The sequence below is a fragment of the Ranitomeya variabilis genome, chromosome 6 (assembly GCF_051348905.1).
Source record: "Ranitomeya variabilis isolate aRanVar5 chromosome 6, aRanVar5.hap1, whole genome shotgun sequence".
NCBI classification, from domain to species: Eukaryota; Metazoa; Chordata; class Amphibia; order Anura; family Dendrobatidae; genus Ranitomeya; species Ranitomeya variabilis.
The window spans coordinates 335778050-335801427 of NC_135237.1; the positions used below are offsets into that span (position 1 = coordinate 335778050).

General features: G+C 42.8%; 1 protein-coding gene across 1 annotated transcript in view; it reads left to right on the forward strand.

Annotated features, from left to right (window-relative positions):
* LOC143783272 (uncharacterized) overlaps positions 1-23378 on the forward strand; it is a 98941-nt gene that overhangs the window by 60226 nt on the left and 15337 nt on the right. The window contains exons 17-21 of the mRNA XM_077271684.1: positions 12688-12741; positions 12827-12880; positions 17641-17694; positions 19810-19881; positions 20004-20039. Of these exons, the coding sequence (XP_077127799.1) occupies positions 12688-12741; positions 12827-12880; positions 17641-17694; positions 19810-19881; positions 20004-20039 (270 nt within the window). The remainder of the gene's footprint in view (positions 1-12687; positions 12742-12826; positions 12881-17640; positions 17695-19809; positions 19882-20003; positions 20040-23378) is intronic.

The following is a 23378-nucleotide window of genomic DNA, read 5'->3' on the forward strand; positions in this document are numbered from 1 at the left end:
TTGAGCTCTGTCCATGTCTTTTAACCTGTTAAATGCTAATGCAACATTTTTGTGCTTATCAGCGCCTTTGATCGGATTTCCATGATGACTGGGGGGTCAACAGAAGACTAGAGATGAGCAAATATGTTCGGCTTCCTCCACCTGTTTGTTGGGCTCTCCATGCATGTGCTGTGACTGCGATACAGTCGGACAGCTGATCAGCAGGTGCGATCCAGGAAGCCGGGTTCCCTCTGCTGCTTATTCGTTAAGCGCTATAGCTTGCTGAATAAGGAGGCAGCCGAACATATTCGCTCATCTCTACTGAAGACCCTTGTGCCTTTCATGACATTTCTCCTGTGACCTCCAGTTTCTGGCTGGTGTTCATAAAAGAGCATGATTTTTGCTGTATACAGCAGTAGTTTGGAATGGCTATGTAGAGCACAAATTGATCCACTACGGGGACCAACAAATTCAATGAAAAGTGAAAAATAATGTTTTTAAACATATGAAAAGTAAAAAAACAAAAAAAAAATCTTCAAATCACACACCTTTTCCAACACTAAAAATAAAGAACTAAAAAATCTAAAAATTCAGATATGTGGTATCAATATGTCTGTTAAAGTCTGATCTATCAAAATATTAAATTAATTAACCTTATTTGTAAAATTAATTGACTTTATTGGCAATCTAACCACCTGAATTACGTTTTTTGGTCCCCAGAATATTGAAAAAAAATGCAATAAGAGGCGATTAAACTATTGTATCAATCCCAAAATAGTACCAATAAAAATGTCGCTCAGGGTGCAAAAAACAAGCCCTCACACTTACCACATATACCATAAATTACAAACATTACGGGTCTCGGAAAATGGCAACACAAGCAAAATGTTTTTCTTTTTTAACAAATTTCCAAATTTTCTTTTGCTACGTAAATAAAAAAAACTATGCATGTTTGGTATCTCCGTAATCACATGGGGGAAAATGTGCGCTGTCACCCGCGTGAGGTTTGCAGAGTTCTGATCCGGTCTCCGTAAATTTATTCTTATTCTATTCTATTTGCAAACTTACCTATCACATTATATCTTTCTGCTTTTTCCCCTTTGGTTTGGTTTGTGTAACAAAAATGCTTATCTGCTATGAGTCCCGCCCACAGTGAGAGTAGGTTCGACAGCGGGTATTGCCACATTTAAAAAAAAATCCTCTACATGATAGCCAGGTTGTGGATACATTAAGTGATTGAAAATAACTATGAGACACTATATTGCGAATGGTAGTAGCTCTCCTTGTTACGATAGAACATCCCTGCTCAAGAATATTGTACAAAATAGGATCTTCATACAAAATGGGAAGAAATTTGGTGACGGTAGATTTAATGCAAATGAATTGTGTGCTATACTGAATAGACAGAACTACTTTTTTTTCTACATTTTCCCACGTCTGGTCAAGACGAACTTCCGTGCTCCTCTATTATGTTACCGCAATGGGTGACCTGGCATTTTCTCATTTTATTGTTATGTTATGTCAGCCCTTCAGCCAATCAGTGGCCTCTAATGGGCCGCTTCCTTTTCACTTCCTTTAGATGGAATTGATTTCCAGAGGATAAGCTGGAACAGCACTGACTTTGATGTTTAGTAAAGGCTATATTTCCCCATTTTACATGTGGGAATATAGTAATTGAGAATAGATTGTCTGAGTAGTGGACAACCTTTTAAAGGTATTAAAAGTTTATTCCTCCAAAAAATCAAGTTAGCACTAAAGTAGTAGGTAAGTTGCTGAGAGTGATTTAGTGGATAACCACTTTAAAATGGTGTTTTAAAAGTCTATTCCCAAAAAAAACTCAAGTTACCCTTAAAATAGTGGGTAAGTTGCTGAGAATGGGTCTCTGGAACCCTGAAAATGGGTCTCTGGAACCCTGAGAACTGGTCTCTAGAACCCTGAGAATGGGGGTCTGGAACCCCGGGAACGGTTCTCTGGAACCCTGAGAACGGGCCTCTGGCACCCTGAGAATGGGTTTCTGGAACCCTGAGAACTGGGCTCTGGAACCATGAGGAAGAGTCTCTGTAACCCTGAGAATGGGTCTCTGGAACCCTGAGAATGGGTCTCTGGAACCCTGAGAACAGAGCTATGGAACCCTGAGAAAGAGTCTCTGGAACCCTGAGAACGGGTCTCTGGAACCCTGAGAATGGGTCTTTGGAACCCTGAGAACTGGGCTTTCGAATCCTGAGAAAGAGTCTCTGGAACTCTGAGAGCGGGTCTCTGGAACCCTGACAACAGATCTCTGGAACCCTGAGAACGGGTCTCTGGAACCCTGAGAACAGATCTCTGCAACCCTGAGAATGGGTCTCTGCAACTCTGAGAATGAGTCTCTGGAACCCTGAGAATGGGTCTTTGGAACCCTGAGAATGGGTCTCTGGAACCATGAGAGTGGGTCTCTGGAACGCTGAGAACTGGGCTTTCGAATCCTGAGAACGAGTCTCTGGAACCCTGAAAGCGGGTCTCTGGAACCCTGACAACAGATCTCTGGAACCCTGAAAGCGGGTCTCTGGAACCCTGACAACAGATCTCTGGAACCCTGAGAATGGGTCTCTGGAACCCTGAGAACGGGTGTCTGGAACCCTGAGAACGGGTCTCTGGAACCCTGAGAACGGGTCTCTGCAACCCTGAGAATGAGTCTCTGGAACCCTGAGAATGGGTCTTTGGAACCCTGAGAACGGGTCTCTGGAACCCTGAGAACGGGTCTCTGGAGCCCTGAGAATGGATCTCTGGAACCCTGAGAACGGGTCTCTGGAGCTTTTACTTCAATGAAGCAAAGACACGCACATGCGGTCTCCGCTCTATTCATTATCTCTGGAACTGCAGAGCACAGTGATTGGCTTTTTCTGGCAGTCCCATAAATAATGAATAGAGATGGCTCATGCACACCTCTGCTTCTTTCAGAATGGGACTGCAAACCCCATTTTTTGGGTTTCAGAGCTCGGATCTCAGGATCACTGGTGGTCTTATCGGTCATACCCCCAAAACTCAGCAACCTATCCTCTATACTACAGATAAGGATTAAATTTTTTTTTCAGAAAAACCCTTTAAATGAGTGAAATCAACTTTTATTAATAATAATAATAATCTTTATTTATATAGCGCCAACATATTCCGCAGCGCTTTACAGTTTAACAGTTTCAAACAACAATCATAGGTAACAATGTTAGCAATACAATAATAAAGAAAAATAAGACGACCCTGCTCGTGAGAGCTTACAATCTACAATGAGGTGGGGGAGATACAAAGTACAGGTGTTTATTTACAATGATGTATTTACAATGATGGTCCAGCCATCTTCAGGGGGTGGGGGATAGATGGAGATAGTGAAAGGGCTGCACACACACACAAACATAAAATGACCTTGATTAGTTAATGTGGTAAGCAGCTCTGAACAAATGTGTTTTGAAGGAGCGCCTAAAACTATGCAAGTTGTGGATGGTCCTAATATCTTGTGGTAGAGCATTCCAGAGGATTGGCGCAGCACGGGAGAAGTCTTGGAGTCGGGAGTGGGAGGTACGGATAAGTGCAGAGGTTAGTCGAAAGTCATTTGCAGAGCGCAGAGGTCGGTTAGGCCGATAGACCGAAATGAGGGAGGAGATGTATGGGGGTGCCGCACTGTGAAGAGCTTTGTGGGTGAGAACAAGAACTTTGAATTGCATCCTGTAATGAATGAGCAGCCAGTGTAATGACTGGCGAAGAGCAGATGCATCTGAGTAACGATTAGCCAGATGGACGACCCTGGCTGCTGCATTAAGGATGGACTGGAGAGTGGAAAGTCGAGTAAGGGGAAGACCAATTAATAGAGCATTGCATTAGTCCAGGCAGGAGTGGATCAGGGTGACAGTGAGGGTTTTTGTTGTCTCCATGGTAAGAAAAGGGCGGATTCTAGAGATGTTCTTTAGGTGTAAGCGGCACGAGCGGGCAAGAGATTGTATATGGGATTTGAAGGAGAGATCGGAGTCAAACAAAACACCCAGACAGCGTGCCTGCTGCCGGGGTGTTATTATGGTGCCACCCACGGAGAGGGAAATGTCAGATTTAGGGAGGTTAGTAGATGGTGGGAGCAGAAGAAGTTCAGTTTTGGAGAGGTTGAGTTTCAGATAGAGAGCGGACATGATGTTGGAGACTGCGGACAGACAGTCAGTAGCGTTCTGTAGTACAGCGGGGGTAAGGTCAGGGGATGACGTGTATAGTTGTGTGTCATCAGCATAAAGATGGTACTGAAAGCCAAATCTGCTGATGGTCTGTCCAATTGAGGCTGTGTAGAGGGAGAGGAGAAAGGAGCCAAGGACTGAGCCCTGGGGTACCCCGACAGTGAGAGGAAGAGGAGATGAAGTGGAACCAGAGAACAGAACAATGAAGGAGCGGTCAGAAAGATAGGAGGAGAACCAGGAGAGAGCAGTGTCCTTAATGCCTAGTGACTGGAGCCTAGAGAGTAGGAGAGGGTGGTCAACAGTGTCAAAAGCTGCAGAAAGGTCGAGAAGAATGAGCAGAGAGTGGTCACCGTTACATTTTGCTGTCAGAAGGTCATTGGTCACCTTGATGAGTGCAGTTTCTGTCGAATGTAGGGGGCGGAAACCGGACTGTGAAGGGTCTAGGAGGGAATGAGTGGAGAGGTAACAGGTAAGGCGGGAGTAGATCAGGCACTCCAAGAGTTTAGAGATGAAGGGGAGATTGGAGACCGGTCTGTAGTTGTTTGTGCAGGATGGGTCGAGGGTGGTTTTTTTAGTAATGGAGTAATGATAGAGTGTTTGAAGGAGAAGGGGAAAATGCCAGAGGAGAAGGAGAGATTAAAGATTGTGGTTAGGTGAGTTGTGACAACTGGAGAGAGAGACTGGAGGAGGTGTGAGGGAATGGAGTCGGTAGTGCATGTAGTCAGACGAGAAGAGGAGAGGAGCTTGGAGACTTCTTCTTCTGTGATGGGATCGAATGTGGAGAGTGAGCCAGGGGAGATGCAGGGAGGGATGGGAGTCATTGCACTTGGTGTCTGGGAGCGGATTTCCTGATGGATATTGTCTATTTTCTCTATAAAGTGGGAGGCCAGGTCATCAGCACAGATGTCTGTGATAGGATCTTGTGCTTTTGGCCTGAGGAGGGAGTGAAAGGTGTTAAAAAGTTTCTTGGGATTGCTGGATAGTGAGGAGATCAGGGTGGTGTAGTAGGTCTGTTTGGCAAGGTGAAGGGCGGAGTTATAGGTTCTTAACATAAATTTGAAGTGTGTGAAGTCTTCTGGTGTGCGTGTTTTCCTCCATAAGCGTTCAGCACTCCTAGAGCATTGCTGGAGAAATCGGGTTTGCGATGTGAGCCAGGGCTGTTTTACTCTGTGTTTGGAGGTTCTGAGGGTGAGGGGAGCTACTTGTTCAAGGGTGCTTCTAAGAGTGTCATTGTAGTGAAGTACAGCCAGATCAGGACATGAAAAAGAAGAGATTGGGGACAATGATGAGTGTAGGGAGTCTGAAAGTGTATGAGGGTTAATGGCATGTAGATTTCTGAATGTGTTGTAAGTAGGAGAGTGCTGGGGTGGGGGAGGAATTGTGAGTGTGAAGGATAGAATGTTGTGGTCAGAGAGGGGAAGTGGTAAGTTATCTAGGTAGGAGATTAAACAGAGCCGGACAAAGACCAGGTCCAGGGTATTACCGTCTTTGTGTGTTTCAGAGGTTGAGAGCTGTGAGAGGCCTAGAGAAGTAGTTAATGATAGAAGCTGGGATGCAGATGTGGAAGTGGAGCTGTTAATGGGGATGTTGAAGTCTCCCAGGATAAGGGTTGGAAGTTCTGAGGACATGAAGTGCGGCAGCCAGGCTGAGAAGTGGTCCAGGAAGTGGGTGGGTGAGCCTGGGGGCCGGTATATGACCGCTACTCTGAGGGAGAGGGGACAAAAGAGCCTGATGGTGTGGACCTCAAAAGAAGGGAATGAGAGTGATGGAACTGGGGGGATGACCTGGAACGTGCATTGTGGGGACAGGAGTATGCCGACTCCACCACCAGGTCTGTTTGTGGGTCTCGGGGAATGGGAGAATTGTAAGCAACCATGAGAAATGGCAGCAGGGGAGACAGTGTCAGAGTCCTGGATCCAGGTTTCAGTGAGGGCCAACAGATTTAGAGAGTTGTTCAGAAAGTAGTTGTGCAGGAAAGGAAGCTTGTTACATACAGACCGTGGATTCCAAAGGGCACAACTGAAAGAGAGATGAGGGAGTGCAAGTAATATTAATAAGGTTAGTATGGTTTTGATATGAGGTAGGGTAGCGGTTGAAGTTGGAGGATGGGGACCGGGGTTGGGGGAGATGTCCCCTGAAATCAATAGGAGTAAGAAGATATAAAGCAAGTAGTTTTTGGAAGTGTATGAAGTTTTTTTGTGCGGTGTGTTTGGGCAAGATGGGCTGAGGTTTTCCAGGAAGGTGAGAAGTGCATGGGAGCTGTACATGGGAGAGGGAAGGAGAGAGGAGCTGATGTATATGAGTCGTGGTGGAGGGGGATTGGGCGGTGAAAGTGGATTGCAAGGGAACCCAGGAGGATAGGAATTAAGCACATGGATAGACAGGAGTGCAGAGTGTGGGTTACCTGACTCCTGCCCTGACTAACTGCCATGGAATAACTGCTGTATCACGACGCTTATCTTCGTGACGCTTTGCTTCTGGGGCGCTTGCGTGCACCCCTAAGGATGGTTCTTAATATATAGTCCAGACTGCTGGGTCAGGAGAGATGGATTGTGGGACCAGGGTGGGGATAATTTGGCAGCTGGGGCCAGCACACCAGGGGGTTGTTAAATTATCAAACACATTGTGGCTGGCAACATGCTATAACACCTTCACCTGATAGTATCTAGAGTGGCCACAGTAATGGATATACTGTACATCAAACAGTGAGTAAATTGTACAATGCAACAAATGAAGTATAACAATCATTAAGCAGGCACATTAAAATATGTTGCTAGATGGTAGAGTGGCAGATGACAGACAACAGACAGAAAGCAGATGAAGTTTATACCATTAGAGTCTATAGCAGCAGATGAGACAGCAATCAGAGGTAGGAAGTTGCGCCATTTGAACATGTTGCAGGAGACAGCAAGCAGAGGGACTTTATACCATTAGAGTCTATAGCAGCAGATGAGACAGCAATCAGAGGTAGGAAGTTGCACCATTTGAATATGTTGCAGGAGACAGCAAGCAGAGGGACTTTATACCATTAGAGTATAACTTTTATAGATTAAATATTACACAAGTAGTGCATGGCGAGTTATATTCTTTCTAAATTGTGATATATCCAAGAAGGTGAAAGACTGGGCAGGACTGAGCACTTCTTGTACAAAGACTCATTTAAATTTAACTATTACTCTTGGGTTCGGCCGTGTTTATACAGAGTTGAGCAATCACCTTAAACTAACATGATGGAAGTAAAGCAATTGAAGGAGTTTTCTGCAAATCTAGCAATTCTGACTAAACGTTCTTTATGAGAATTAAATGTTGAGCTCGTATAAGGTCTGATTTATTCCATGGAGGAGTCCTGTAATCTGGCTCTAAAGCAAACTGTATGGTGCCAGGAAAAATACCTGCAGGCACCATCAACCATTATCTATATGCTCAAGGGTATAATTCATAAGTTGTGGGCAACATGGTGGCTCAGTGGTTAACACGGTCGCTTTGTAATGTTTTCCCCGTGTTTGCGTGGTTTTCCTCTGGGGTCTCCGGTTTTCTCCCACACTCCAAAGACATACTGATAGGGAATTTAGATTGTGAGCCCCATCGGGGACAGTCACGATGATGTCTGTACAGTGCTGTGGAGTTATTGGTGCTTTATACGTGAGAAAAATATATATATATATAATATTATATGTCAAAGCTGTTTAGCCATTTCACTGTAGTATCATGCATATCAGGGGCATAACTACAACAGGTGCAGAGGTTGCAATTGCACCCGGGCCCTGGAGCTTAGGGGGCCCTAAAAGTCCCTTTGGCCTATAGAAAAAGACTATTGCTATTAAAGATTTAAAATTTTTGGGGGCCCCATTGGCGCTTTTTCATGGGTGCCCATGAGTTCCAAGTTACGCCACTGATGCTTATGCTATAGCATTTTGATGTTGTGTAACACTTACATACACATTACAGTCTTTTACAGTACAATAATTTTGTTCTTGAATAGTCTTTTAAATCTTTCGAGATTGCATGAGGTCTTATGTCTTCTGTATCTCAAATTTTAACTTGCTAGTTCTTAAAACTTTAATCCCATATACATACAGTAGCTGCCAACATTTCTGAAGAGAATTAAGCCCCACCCAACCCCATCCTGTAACATCCCCTGTCTATCTTTCAACACCCCCTTTTGGGTGGGGTTTACCACCCCCCTTTTTCTCTGGTGTCCAGGAAATTTGTGACAACTAGTAACAATGCATTTATTAGATGTCTGAGTATCAGAAAAATCAGATTCGGCCATATTGGATGAAGATGAGAAATGGTTCTGCAGGCAGCTAAGTGCTGGGTTCTTGCCATGGCTGTCCAGGTGATGCTCAGACACTCTAACTCAGTCTTGTACGCCTGTACAGAAGAAATGACTAAATTTAATACACCGCACACTCTAGGGGTATCATATGAAAAAAATTGAATTTATTGAAGTGCTTATTAGATTTATTATTCAACAGTGCAAAATTGCGACCAGAGGTCAAACTGACAACGTTTCGACTCTTCCCGAGTCTTTGTCAAGTGGTCGCTTAGCAAGGTGAATAGTGGTGTAGCACGAAAAAATATCCTTGTAGCATATAGAAAATCTTGCATAATATTTAATTTATAATAGACGGATAGCCCTGCTTAGTGGTACTGTAGATACAATCTGTCAAAGCCGGTAAGGGTACTATACGGTATAGTGGTGGCCCAGAATAAATTGCGATAGTCCTATTGTGCCACAGGATGGAACCTTGCGCTGCTGTTAATGTGGGACTATTGTAAGATTTCACTGGCAATGCAGGTAAATAGGTAGCATTAGCTACTATGAGGCTACAGATGGAAGACCTCTTATAATGCACCTAGTAAGAGACTCCACCTGAGAGTACTCTGGCCGTAGCAGGGACAGGATTGTCCAGTTAGCAAGGGGGCTGGAGGTAGGGGGCCTCTGGTGGCGCTTGTGGTATCAGCGGCGCTCCTGCGCCTTGCTGTGTGAGCAGGTCACACAGCAAGGCGCAGGAGCGCCGCTGATACCACAAGCGCCACCAGAGGCCCCCTACCTCCAGCCCCCTTGCTAACTGGACAATCCTGTCCCTGCTACGGCCAGAGTACTCTCAGGTGGAGTCTCTTACTAGGTGCATTATAAGAGGTCTTCCATCTGTAGCCTCATAGTAGCTAATGCTACCTATTTACCTGCATTGCCAGTGAAATCTTACAATAGTCCCACATTAACAGCAGCGCAAGGTTCCATCCTGTGGCACAATAGGACTATCGCAATTTATTCTGGGCCACCACTATACCGTATAGTACCCTTACCGGCTTTGACAGATTGTATCTACAGTACCACTAAGCAGGGCTATCCGTCTATTATAAATTAAATATTATGCAAGATTTTCTATATGCTACAAGGATATTTTTTCGTGCTACACCACTATTCACCTTGCTAAGCGACCACTTGACAAAGACTCGGGAAGAGTCGAAACGTTGTCAGTTTGACCTCTGGTCGCAATTTTGCACTGTTGAATAATAAATCTAATAAGCACTTCAATAAATTCAATTTTTTTCATATGATACCCCTAGAGTGTGCGGTGTATTAAATTTAGTCTTAGTGTTTGGGACATTCCAGTCCTCTACACCGGCACCTCGCCCTACCTTAACCCTAGTGCACACCAATTTTTCCTCCATGTACAGAAGAAATGTCTTCTTACCCTTTGCTCTCATGTTTGGTAGGGTCTCATGGTCATATTCTAACAATATGCTATCACTTTTAATCACAAGAAAGCTTTTCTAAAGCAACACTCCAGGTTTGTTTTTTTACAGTGCTGGAGTAGCACTTTAAAAGTAAGCCTCTGGCGTCTTCACCGTTTTTCAGTGCTTCTCCAGTCCCTCAACGCCATCTTGTGACCATAGCTTCTGACTGGCCAGAAGTCAGAAGCTAAGTCACAAGCTATCAATGCAAGTCTATGAGAGTTAGAATGAGGGTGTAGATAAGTGACCTCTGCGCAGCTCCATGAAACACTAGAGCTGCAGGCAAGTCAGTTTTCACCGATGACCGACGCTGGAAAACAATGAATGCAGCGACATCAGGTGAGTATGAGACGGGACAGGGGAAATACATTTAAAGCACCACTCCAGTGGTGCAATTAAAAGATGCTGAAGTGGTGCTTTAAATGAAGGATATGATTTGAATGTTCTGAAAGAGAATGTTTTTTAATGGATGTTAATGGAAAGAAAATAAGAGAATAATTACAATATTGATACTATTATTTATCATGAATTCAGAAATCTTCATTATTTCAAGCTTTCATGCTTCATAGTATAATTTCATTTCTAACATACAGTGGGTACGGAAAGTATTCAGACCCCTTTAAATTTTTCACTCTTTGTTTCATTGCAGCCATTTGGTAAATTCAAAAAAGTTCATTTTTTTCTCATTAATGTAAACTCTGCACCTCATCTTGACTGAAAAAAAAACATAAATGTAGAAATGTTTGCAAATTTATTAAAAAAGCTGAAATATCACATGGTCATAAGTATTCAGACCCCTTGCTCAGTATTGAGTAGAAGCACCCTTTTGAGATAGTACAGCCATGAGTCTTCTTGGAAATGATACAACAAGTTTTTCACACCTGGATTTGGGGATCCTCTGCCATTCTTGCTTCCAGATCCTCTCCAGTTCCGTCAGGTTGGATGGTGAACGTTTGTGGACATCCATTTTCAGGTCTCTCCAGAGATGCTCAATTGGGTTTAGAGTTGATGGGAAGCCACTTCTTTGTTATTTTAGCTGTGTGCTTAGGGTCATTGTCTTGTTGTAAGGTGAACTTTCGACCAAGTCTGAGGTCCAGAGCACTCTGGATGAAGTTTTCATCCAGGATCTCTCTGTACTTGGCTGCATTCATGTTTCCTTCAATGGCAACCAGTCGTCCTGTCCCTTCAGCTGAAAATCACCCCCATAGCATGATGCTGCCACCACCATGTTTCACTGTTGGGATTGTATTGGGCAGGTGATGAGATGTGCTTAGTTTTCTCCACACATACCACTTAGAATTATCACCAAAAAGGTCTATCTTCGTCTCATCAGACCAGAGAATCTTATTTCTCATAGTCTGGGAGTCCTTCATGTGTTCTTTTAGCAAACTCTATGCAGGCTTTCATATGTCTTGCACCGAGTAAAGGCTTCCATCAGGCGACTCTGTCATAAAGGCCTGACTGGTGGAAGGCTGCAGTGATAGTTAACTTTGTGGAACTTTGTCCCATCTCCCTACTGCATCTCTGGATCTCCACCACTGTGATCTTAGGATTCTTCTTTACCTCTCTCACCAAGGCTCTTCTCCCATGATTGCTCAGTTTGGCTGGACGGCCAGGTCTAGGAAGACTTCTGGTGGTCCCAAACTTCTTCCATTTAAGGATTATGGAGGCCGCTGTGCTCTTAGGAACCTCGAGTACTGCAGAAATTCTGTTGTAACCTTGGCCAGATCTGTGCCTTGCCACAATTCTGTCTCTGAGCTCCTGGGCCAGTTCCTTTGACCTCATGATTCTCATTTGGTATGACATGCACTGTGAGCTGTGAGGTCTTATATAGACAGGTGTGTGCCTTTCCAAATCAAGTCCTATCAGTTTAATTAAACACAGCTGGACTCCAATGAAGGAGTAGAACCATCTCAAGGAGGATCACAAGGAAATGGACAGCATGTGACTTAAATATGAGTGTCTGAGCAAAGGGTCTGAATACTTATGACCTTGTGAGATTTCAGTTTTTCCTTTTTAATAAATTTGCAAAAATTTCTGTTTTTTTTCAGTCAAGATGTGACATTAATGAGAAAAAAATTAACTGTTTTGAATTTACCATATGGCTTCAATGAAACAGATTGACAAATTTAAAGGGGTCTGAATACTTTCCGTACCCACTGTATGAATAATAGCGGTAATGTAAGAAAAAGTAAACATGAGTGAATCTTTTAAAACTCAAATACACCACATTTTCAGAATTTTCCTAGCAAATTTGATTCATGTTAAATCAATTCATCGTGATTCAAAAGTACTTTAAAGTCTCAAATTGCCCTGAAAAATGTGTCAGATATATTTGTTTTCCTTTAGTTTTAATCTTCACTGCTGTGCTGTCACATGCTATCTGTACAATTTTGTCAGTATATTATGGCTTTAGTGCTACGGCAAAGCGGTGATGTCCTCTAACTATCCACATTCACTACTAAATGGCTTCTGCATTCCCTGCCTTGGCTTTTTCACAGGCTATTATAGTACCCTGCTGAGCTATACCAAGTGTGGTGATAGCTACAAGGAATTTTGATCATGGGATTCTTCTCTGACTGGTGCAACCTTCTGCAATGAGTAAAATAGTCGAGGCCATCACTATCATTCTATGGACAATAGAGTAAATATTAACTTAAGAACATTTTATGATAAAAAAATTCCTGAGACTAAAAGTGTATGACAAGAAATATGTGGCCAAGTAACAAGTGAAATATGCGTGAAATGTTAAAAAGCTAATTATCATTTGCAGGGCATAACGGGACTGTCTGGCATCCCTGGCTTCCATGGCTCTGATGGGAAAGATGTGAGTTATGAAATGTCTGATGCTGTATTATTACTTTCTTGTTCCCTGTCTGTGGGTGCTAATCCTCTGAATTGTGAGTTTACAGGGAGTTACTGGAGTACGTGGCAAAGAAGGTGATTCTGGAATATTTGGACAAAAGGTGTGTTCTACATGTCTACTGCTAAAGATAATGAGCCATGGCCCTATAGTTGGTCACATATGAATGTTTCAATGTTTTCAGCTACCTGGGCATTTTTGGTGCAAGCGCAGACACAGCTACCTGGGCATTTATGGTAAAAGCTCATACACTAAAGGATATTTCCCACAATATTGATAATTTTTCTCAATAAATTTGCTTTGGTCAAGGATTACACCATAGACCCAAGCAGCAGTTTTGGGAGTTTCACTTCTGCCGTAGACCCTGCATGTCTATTGCTCCAGTCCCTGACAGCAAGCAGCCCGAATGGTAAACTTATCATTCATTCTCTGAACTGAAACACCCTGCATGTCTATTGCTCCAGTCCCGGACAGCAAGCAGCCCAAATGGTATCTGAGTCATTCTATCTTCTGCATTGAATTCTGCATGTTTCTAGATTTGTTAGCCATCTAATAAGCAATTGTTTTGGTTTATAGATATTTAACTCACTTCTGCTTGTCCTCATGCAGAAAGATCACATAACTGTTTTCAAAGCGGTTTATGATCCATGTAGACCTGGACATTTGTTTATCTGTTCACTACAGTTATTGTATCCTGCTGTCTCAAATGAGTTAGATTGATTGCTAACGAGAGGGGGAAAAAAAGAAAAGAAAATGAGATCTAAGAGCTAGCCTTCTATAAATGTAGACATACTTTGGGGAAGCATTCGTTCAGGGGTGCATTCATGCACTATTATTCGTGTACAATTATTCAAAGTACATTTTCTAAGTACTGGCAGTTATAACATGGCAGTTAGACAGGGCAGGAGACAGGTCCCTGTTCATTTGGAACAGAGCAAATACTCACCATATGTATTTGTATAATCTATATCCTGGCTACTGCACTCTCTCACATTCACCGCCCTTGCATAAACTCTTTACACTCCATCCGTATCGGCCCCTCTCTCCTTGCCTCTCCTATGTATAGCACTCATGCTCTGTTCACATTGTTTAACAGCACAGATCCATTCAGCCCCACCATCCAACTCAAGAGACGCTCTCACAAATCACTTAACCATCTGCTCACTCTTTCTATCCTCCTTCTCCTAGTCGCTGGAGACATCTCTCCCAACCCCGGCCCCCCATGTTATAGCAAGTCTAACCTCCCAACTGCTACACTCAGAAACCCCTCTAACCTTATTAATATTCCCTGCATGCCTTCTGTCTCTTTCAATTGTACCCTTTGGAATTCTCGCTCAGTGTGCAATAAACTTTCCTTTATCCACGACTTCTTCCTTTCTAATTCTCTTAATCTCCTGGCTCTTACTGAAACCTGGATCCAGCAGTCAGGCACCACCGCTGCTGCTGCTCTTTCATATGGTGGACTACATTTTTCCCATACCCAACACACAACAGGGCAGGTGGAGGCGTTGGTCTGCTCCTTTCACCCAAATGTACCTTCCAAGTTATCCCCCAAGTACCCTCACTTGTCTTCCCTTCCTTTGAAGTCCATGCTCTCAGACTCTACATCCCCTTCTCCATGCAAGTGGCGGTGGTGTATCGTCCTCCCGGCCCCTCTCATCAGTTCCTGGATCACATTGCCACCTAGCTTCCACACTTTCTCTCCTGTGACACCCCCACCCTCATCATGATTTCAACATCCCCATTGCTTCTCCCCTCTCCCCATCTGCTTCTCACCTTTTATCTCTAACCTCCTCTTTCGGCCTCTCGCAGCATACTAACACTCCAACGCATGAAGATGGAATCTCCCTCGACTTGGTCTTTTCCCAGCTTTACTCAACGGATGATTTCACAAACTCCCCTCTCCCGCTCTCTGATCACAACCTTCTTTCATTATCTATCAAGAACTGTCATCCCACTCAGGTCAGCCCCACTTTCCACACTTATAGAAACACACAGGCCATTAACACCCAGAAACTTATGAAGAACTTGCAGTCCTCATTGGCCCCAATCTCCTCCATCTCATGTCCTGATTCTGCTCTGAAGCATTACAATGAAACCCTGCAATGTGCCCTGGATGAAGTTGCACCTCCTATACATAGAACAACTCGGCACAGACGGCGACAACTGTGGCACACGCTGCAAACACGTTTCCTGCAGCGGTGCTCCAGGTGCACCGAACGTCTGTGAAGAAAATCTAAACTACCCGAAGATGTCATCCATTATAAGTTAATTCTAAAAACATACAACTCTGCCCTTCACCTCTCCAAACAAACCTATTTCAACACCCTCATCACCTCACTGTCCAATAACCCTAAACGTCTCTTTGACACTTTCCAGTCCCTACTCAACCCAAGAGTGCAGGCTCCAACCACGGATCTCCGCGCTGATGATCTGGCCAATTACTTCAAAGAAAAAATTGACCACATTCGACAGGAAATGATCTCCCAATCCCTTCATACCATGCACTGTCCTCCCACCCCCACTGCATCTAGTTCACTCTCTGACTTTGAACCAGTTACAGAAGTAATCAGGCTCCTTGCATCTTCTCGCCAACCACTTGCATCAGTGACCCCATTTCTTCACATCTCCTCCAGTCCCTTTCCCCGGCTGTCACCTCTCACCTAACAAAAATATTCAACCTTTCTCTCTCTTCCGGTATTTTTCCCTCCTCACTTAAGCATGCCATCATACATCCATTAGTTAAAAAACCATCCCTCGATCAAAACTGTGCTGCTAATTATAGACCTGTTTCTAATCTTCCCTTCATCTCTAAACTCCTCGAATGCCTGGTCCACTCCCTTTTTACCCACTATCTCTCAGATAACTCTCTTCTCGACCCTCTTCAATCTGGTTTCCGCTCTTTACACTCTACTGACACTGCCCTCACTAAAGTGTCTAATGACCTACTAACAACTAAATCTAATGGTCAATACTCCATGCTAATTCTCTTGGATCTCTCCGCAGCATTCAACACTGTGGATCATCAGCTCCTCCGCACTATGTTCTGCTCCATCGGCCTCAAGGACACCGTTCTCTCCTGGTTCTCCTCCTATCTCTCTGACCGCTCCTTAACTGTATCTTTTGCTGGTTCCTCCTCCTCTCACCTTCCCCTTACTGTAGGGGTTCCTCAAGGATCAGTCCTAGGCCCCCTCCTCTTCTCTTTGTATACTGCCCCTATTGGACAAACAATCAGTAGATTTGGTTTCCAGTACCATCTCTATGCTGATGACACCCAATTATACACTTCTTCTCCTGATATCACACTGGCCTTTTTAGAAAACACCAGTGATTGTCTTCCTGCTGTCTCTAACATCATGTCCTCCCTCTATCTGAAACTGAACTTGTCAAAAACTGAACTCCTCATGTTCTCTCCCTCTACTAACCTACCTTTACCTGACATTGCCATCTCCGTGTGCGGTTCCACCATTACTCCAAAGCAACATGCCCACTGCCTTGGGGTCATACTTGATTCCGAGCTTTCATTCACCCCCCCACATCCGATCACTGGCTCGCTCTTCTTATCTGATTCTCAAAAACATTTCTAGAATTCGCCCTTTTCTTACTTTCGACTCTGCAAAAACTCTTACTGTTTCACTTATTCATTCTCGTCTGGACTATTGTAACTCTCCACTAATCGGCCTCCTCTTACCAAAATCTCCCCGCTCCAATCTGTCCTGAATGCTGCTGCCAGGATCATATTCCTCACCAACCGTTACACCGATGCCTCTACCTTGTGCCAGTCATTACACTGGCTACCCATCCACTCCAGAATCCAGTACAAAACTACTACCCTCATCCACAAAGCACTCCATGGCTCAGGACCACCCTACATCTCCTCTCTGGTCTCAGTCTACCACCCTACCTGTGCCCTCCGCTCTGCTAATGACCTGAGGTTAGCATCCTCAAATCAGAACCTCCCACTCCCGTCTCCAAGACTTTACATGTGCTGCGCTGATTCTTTGGAATGCACTACACAGGTTAATACAATTAATCCTCAATCCCCACAGTTTTAAGCGTGCCCTTAAAACTCATTTGTTCAGATTAGCCTACCGCCTCAACGCATTAACCTAACTATCCCTGTATGGCCCATTAAAAAAACAAACAAACAAACAAACAAACAAAAAACTTAAACCATAATCAGGTTCCTCGCATCATGTTCTCATACACTTTATACAGTTAATAGCCTCTGTACTGCTACATACTTAGGATACTTAGGCAGTGAACTGGTTCATGCAGCTTTACATGAACACCCGAGCCTTACACTATGGCTGGTTCGAACAACGAAAGCAATTGTTACCATCCACCTCTCGTGTCTCCTCCTTTTCCTCATAGTTTGTAAGCTTGCGAGCAGGGCCCTCATTCCTACTGGTATCTGTTTTGAACTGTGATTTATGTTATGCTGTAATGTCTATTGTCTGTACAAGTCCCCTCTATAAGTTGTAAAGCGCTGCGGAATATGTTGGCGCTATATAAATAAAATTATTATTGTTATTATTAGAACTTACGGTGCTTGTAGGTGATCAATGATTTGTGTGAAGATGGCCACCTGACAGCCTCATTTCCATAGCTAAACCAGCTATAGACCTGCAGTGGACAAAATGCAGTAGCACATGCAGATTTGTCAAGGATTTCTGTGATCATGGCCTTAGTTTACATCCATCTAATAAAAATCAGGATGCTGATTTTCATGAGTTTGTTAATTTGTGTCTGCTAATACATTGCATCCTAATATGCAGACTGATTCATTTGATTGTTATTTCTTTCTTACAAATTCAAAAAAATGCAAATATCTAAAAAAAAATAATGCTTATGTTATTACAGGGCGACAATGGAGACAGAGGGCCACCTGGTCCACCGGGTATTGAAGGGCCAGTGGTAAGTTGAGCATAAATATTGTGATTGTACCATGAATATATATGTTGTTTGGAGGCTGTCCGTGTTTTCTTTATGTTTCTTTAATGTTCCTTCATAGCAGCATATACTATCCAAACTACCTTACAAATACCTGATAGACTTGTAGTCAGACAATACCAGTAGTGATGAGCGAATATACTCGTTACTCGAGATTTCCCGAGCATGCTCGGGTGTCCTCCAAGTATTTTTTAGTGCTCGGAGATTTAGTTTTCATCGCCGCAGCTGAATAATTTACATCTCTTAGACAGCATAAGTACATGTGGGGGTTGCCTGGTTGCAAGGGAATCCCCACATGTAATCAAGCTGGCTAAGAGATGTAAATCATTCAGCTGAGGTGATGAAAACTAAATCTCCGAGCACTAAAAAATACTTGGAGGACACCCGAGCATGCTCGGGAAATCTTGAATAAACAAGTATATTTGCTCGTCATCACTAAATACCAGGTGAACTTAATTTTAAGTTGATATGTAATATATATATATCTTGCCCATAAGTAGAAGACACAATTCTATATTTCTCTAACCATTATCCTATCCCAACTAGAATCACTGAGATCAGCTGTTTGCCAGATTGACTTTGTGACACTAGTTACTACTCTCGGATAAGCCATGAGGCTGGGTAGTCAAGAGGTCCGAGGCCAAAATCCAAGAGAGTACATCATAGATAGAAGAGTGAGACAAAAGCGTAGTCAGGAAACATTTTGAGGTCAGAATTCTAAGAAGGTAGCGGATCACAACAAAAGGGCTAGGCAAACGGGTGGTCAAGACAGATCCACAGTCGAGCAGCAATTGTGACAGGCTTACCTTTGAAAAGGTGTATGGGCATGTCTCCATCCTAATGTGTGTTATGGTCAAGTATCTCTCTTGGATTTGCCACCACTTTATCTATATCAGTCTGACTAATGGGATCCCAACTGATCCCAATAAGAGGACGCATTGTTTAGTAGACAATGTGTCTCTTTCCAAGTTTTTCAAGCAAAGTGACACATGGATGGTCGAGTTGTGTACTGCGGTGCACGTCAGCTCCCATCTTAGGGGAAGGGAACAGACGGAGGGCTGATTCAGGAGATAAGGCAAGGATAGAGGCCTCAGCATCTTCACCTGCAGAAATATCTTGGGGAATAGGGAAAGCTAGGGTGCCCCCTAGTGTTAGGGACAGGGAAGGAACCCCTGGAAGCAGGTCACCCGACAGCTGAGTTGTGACATCACCGTTCCTTGCACAGCATATCTGTACAGGATAAGAACAGTGAAGGGGATCCACACTACAACAATGCAGTGTCTTATTCTTTTTTGGAATGACATGGGAGTCCCAGACGTCTGAGTGATCAACATGACATGTTTGCTATAATTAATTACTGTATGAGCAGCATTCCTCCTTATACAATTGCTTAGATCTGGCCGCTGCTGTAACATATACTGTATTAGTTGATTGGATGTTGGTGCTGAGTGCTGGATGCCCACAAAGATGAGACAATTAACAAGATTTGCAGGGCCATAGTCACCGAACCATAGCAATGCAAGGTTCCTAGTACCGGCACTTATTCTGATTAGTAGAACCAGTGAGATGTCACTGCTGCAGTGCTATACACACATGGCGTTACACCGGCCAATAAGAGGTGCCGTAAGTGCCAGCAAGAAGGCGGATGTTCCCAGTGCTCCTCTCTGGATTTACACACTATTGACGTGGATGCTGGACCAGGGTCCTGGAAACCTTTTTGATCATCTTTACTTTTAGATTTGAAAACCTATAAATTTTCAAAACAGTTGAACTGTAGAAATAATTTATATGTGTAAGTGTAAAAGATGGTTTTATTCAACGGTCCACTCATTCTTCTAGTTATTAATCTATAAAATGGTGTGTAAATCTATATACAGTACAAACCAATTAGGAAATGTGCAAACTACTGCATTGAAAATACAAATGCAATCCGCTACCTATACAAAAAAAGCGCAAAAATAAAAGAAGATCACTTGGTATTACAAAACATTAGTATGATAACATTCTAAGTTGTTTTTACAGTTTATACATAATTGTTACTAAATTGCATTGTATTATTACCTTTTATTGTCTCTTTAGGGTGCAAGGGGCACCAGAGGGGATGGTGGGATCCCTGGGAAACCAGGACCACAGGGACTCAAAGGTCCTAAGGTAAATACCTTTTCAGAATACCAGTCATGTATACTGTCTTGGATGAACCTTGGTTGTAAGTGGTTCATTAATTTGAGATTTTACATACCATGTATCATGATTCTTCCTCTCTTTCTATACAGGGCTCAAAGGGGGATGTTGGAGATGACGGCATACAGGTATCAGCTTTCTTATATGTCCTATTTTCCAAACATATATTTAAATACTGCATGACATATGTTACTATATCCGTTTCCCCAGTTAGTGACTGCAATGCAGCTGCACCCACTAAGTGACCTCCAAAGTGCTAACCAGGGAAAGTCTTTGCCTAACGCACTCGATAATTAGACATGGAACATGTTGCAGTTACGTAAAAAATCTGCATCTTTTGTTGCATTTAAGTATCAATCCACCATCTTGATCCTGATCCATGGAATAAAACTCATCCTTTGTTCTGACAACCTTTTGTAAAGTGTAAAACTTCTAGAAATGTTAGCAGAAATGTACACTTATATATGACTGGAGTACATTTTCTGCTGCTGCTGCATTGGCTACTGACAAACTGTGCCAAATAATCAGACTCTTGATGAAAGCTGGCATTCACAAAAAGGTAGAAAGTATTCAATGGGAATATTAAAGGGACTCTAACAGCTAATACATGCTGCTCGAATCCCTGGCAGCATGTATCAGACAATGACTATTATTTCTACCAGGTAGGGTCTTGCTCTGAAACTAAGCAGCGTTTCGGAGAATACATAGATTTAAAAATCTTCCGGGAACTAAGCCACTTGGGTGACTAGACCAAGTATTAGGTCCTCAAAGGCTTCTCCCTGACTCGTCTCTCTGAGTAAGGTATAACCAAAAAGAGCAGAAAAAAACCGCCTTAAAATATAACTTTTAATATTTAGAGTAAAAATTACCCATATAAAAGGGTCAGGAGACAGTAATACCTTAATCTACCTTAACATTAATAAGAAAGGATAGAAACTAAAATGGTGGTGGTGGTGGGGGGGGTGATCTTTCCCTTACTCACCCTACCTCACAGCGGAGGTTGGCACCCTAAGTTCGACATGGCGCCCCCACTCATCGGTGGCTCTCCCTTGTGACCCGACAGGAACTTAACAAATGAAACTACCACCACACCAAAACCTTATCTAAAGTGCAATAGTGCTTATAAGGTGCAATATAAAAGCTGTTGAAATAATATGTGGATCAGTTTTTCCACAAAAGAGGGTCTAAGAGATCTTTACCATTCTAAATGTATAATATATGGGAGGTGCAGTAGGTGTCTAATAACAAAGACAAGATAATCTTTAAGTATTTGCGATGTTCAGCAACAATGCTGTTGCCTATAATAACAAGACATATATGACACCCAAGGTATACCCAAACACCTTAATTATATACACGAAAAATGGTATTTAGGGAAATGTATTAAAGCGCAAGCAGAGTAATATGGCATTCAAACAAATAATGCCGTATACCAATGCATCAGCAAAATAACATTACGCTGCCATACACATGCACCTCCAGCATTTCATACAGACATTAATGGCAATATAACATCTTAAAAATGGTCAAGAAAGAATAGGATGTACGCGTTTCCCCCTAGGACAATACTCCAGGGTTCATCATTGTGAGCGGTCATTCCGAGACGCGGCTTATTATAGCTGCCTCGGACTGTGAGAAGCCCCACTCCTTCCCCTGATGAACCCTGGCGTATTGTCCTAGGGGGAAACGCGTCGGGATAGGCGGCAGTATATGGATGAGTACATCCTAATCTTTCTTGACCATTTTTAAGATGTTAAATTGCCATTAATGTCTGTATGAAATGCTGGAGGTGCATGTGTATGGCAGCGTAATGTTATTTTGCTGATGCATTGGTATACGGCATTATTTGTTTGAATGCCATATTACTCTGCTTGCGCTTTAATACATTTCCCTAAATACCATTTTTCGTGTATATAATTAAGGTGTTTGGGTATACCTTGGGTGTCATATATGTCTTGTTATTATAGGCAAGAGCATTGTTGCTGAACATCGCAAATACTTAAAGATTATCTTGTCTTTGTTATTAGACACCTACTGCACCTCCCATATATTATACATTTAGAAGGGTAAAGATCTCTTAGACCCTCTTTTGTGGAAAAACTGATCCACATATTATTTCAACAGCTTTTATATTGCACCTTATAAGCACTATTGCACTTTAGATAAGGTTTTGGTGTGGTGGTAGTTTCATTTGTTAAGTTCCTGTCGGGTCACAAGGGAGAGCCACCGATGAGTGGGGGCGCCATGTCGAACTTAGGGTGCCAACCTCCGCTGAGAGGTAGGGTGAGTAAGGGAAAGATCACCCCCCCCCCACTATTCTAGTCTCTATCCTCTCTTATTAATGTTAAGGTAGATTAAGGTATTACTGTCTCCTGACCCTTTTATATGGGTAATTTTTACTCTAAATATTAAAAGTTATATTTTAAGGGTTTTTTTTGTGTGCTCTTTTTGGTTATACCTAATTTATACCCTATATGTATTTATGTTTTGGTGATTACTCGTTCCCCTGAGTAACATATCTTCTCTATCTACACACACAGCAGGGAGAAGCCATCATGGACTGGCCTCTTGGACTAGTCACCTGTGTGGCATGGTTCTTGGCTGACCTCTAATTGTATGTTTTTTCTGAACCCCCAAAGTGTCAGAGAAGACGCGATAAGTGTCTAAAGTAGTGATGAGCGAATATACTCATTACTCGAGATTTCCCGAGCACACTCGGCTGACCTCCGAGTATTTTTTAGTGCTCGGAGATTTAGTTTTCCTCACCTCAGATGAATGATTTACATCTCTTAGCCAGCTTGATTGCATTATTACATGTGGGGATTCCCTAGCAACCAGGCAACCCCCACATGTACTTATGCGGGCTAACAGATGTAAATCATTCAGCTGCGGCGATGAAAACGAAATCTCCGAGCACTAAAAAATACTCAGAGGACCCCCGAGCGTGCTCGAGTAACGAGTATATTCGCTCATCACTAGTCTGAAGTTATATGACAATTTGGGCAGCATATATCAGTTGTTAGGTTCCCTTTAAAATATGTGATGATGTGAACCAGCTCCAGTGGAGGGGGAATATGAGTGCTATTTTTATTTTAGCTATTGCACCCTCTCCAATCTATGTACTGTGTTCTACTTTTTATAGCTTTGTTTTGGTCAGTTCTTTGCTGGATACATGTAATCTTGTCCAGATGGATTAGCAAGCAGCCTACTGCCAGCATGGGAACCTAGGTGTCTAAAACCGCTCTACTAGGCGTCTGAATTTCTAAAAATAATAAATAACATATTTTATGGAGTTTTTTATTCTTTGTTCATGTTTTGTTTACTTTAATTGATTTTTATGAAATATGTTTTACGGATCCTGGGAATTGTTCCATTTTTATTCTAGTTATTAGTGCCAAATAAATGTAGATACATTGGATTTATTATAGCAAAACATTTACACAAAAAGAGCATTGAGTGGAAATATA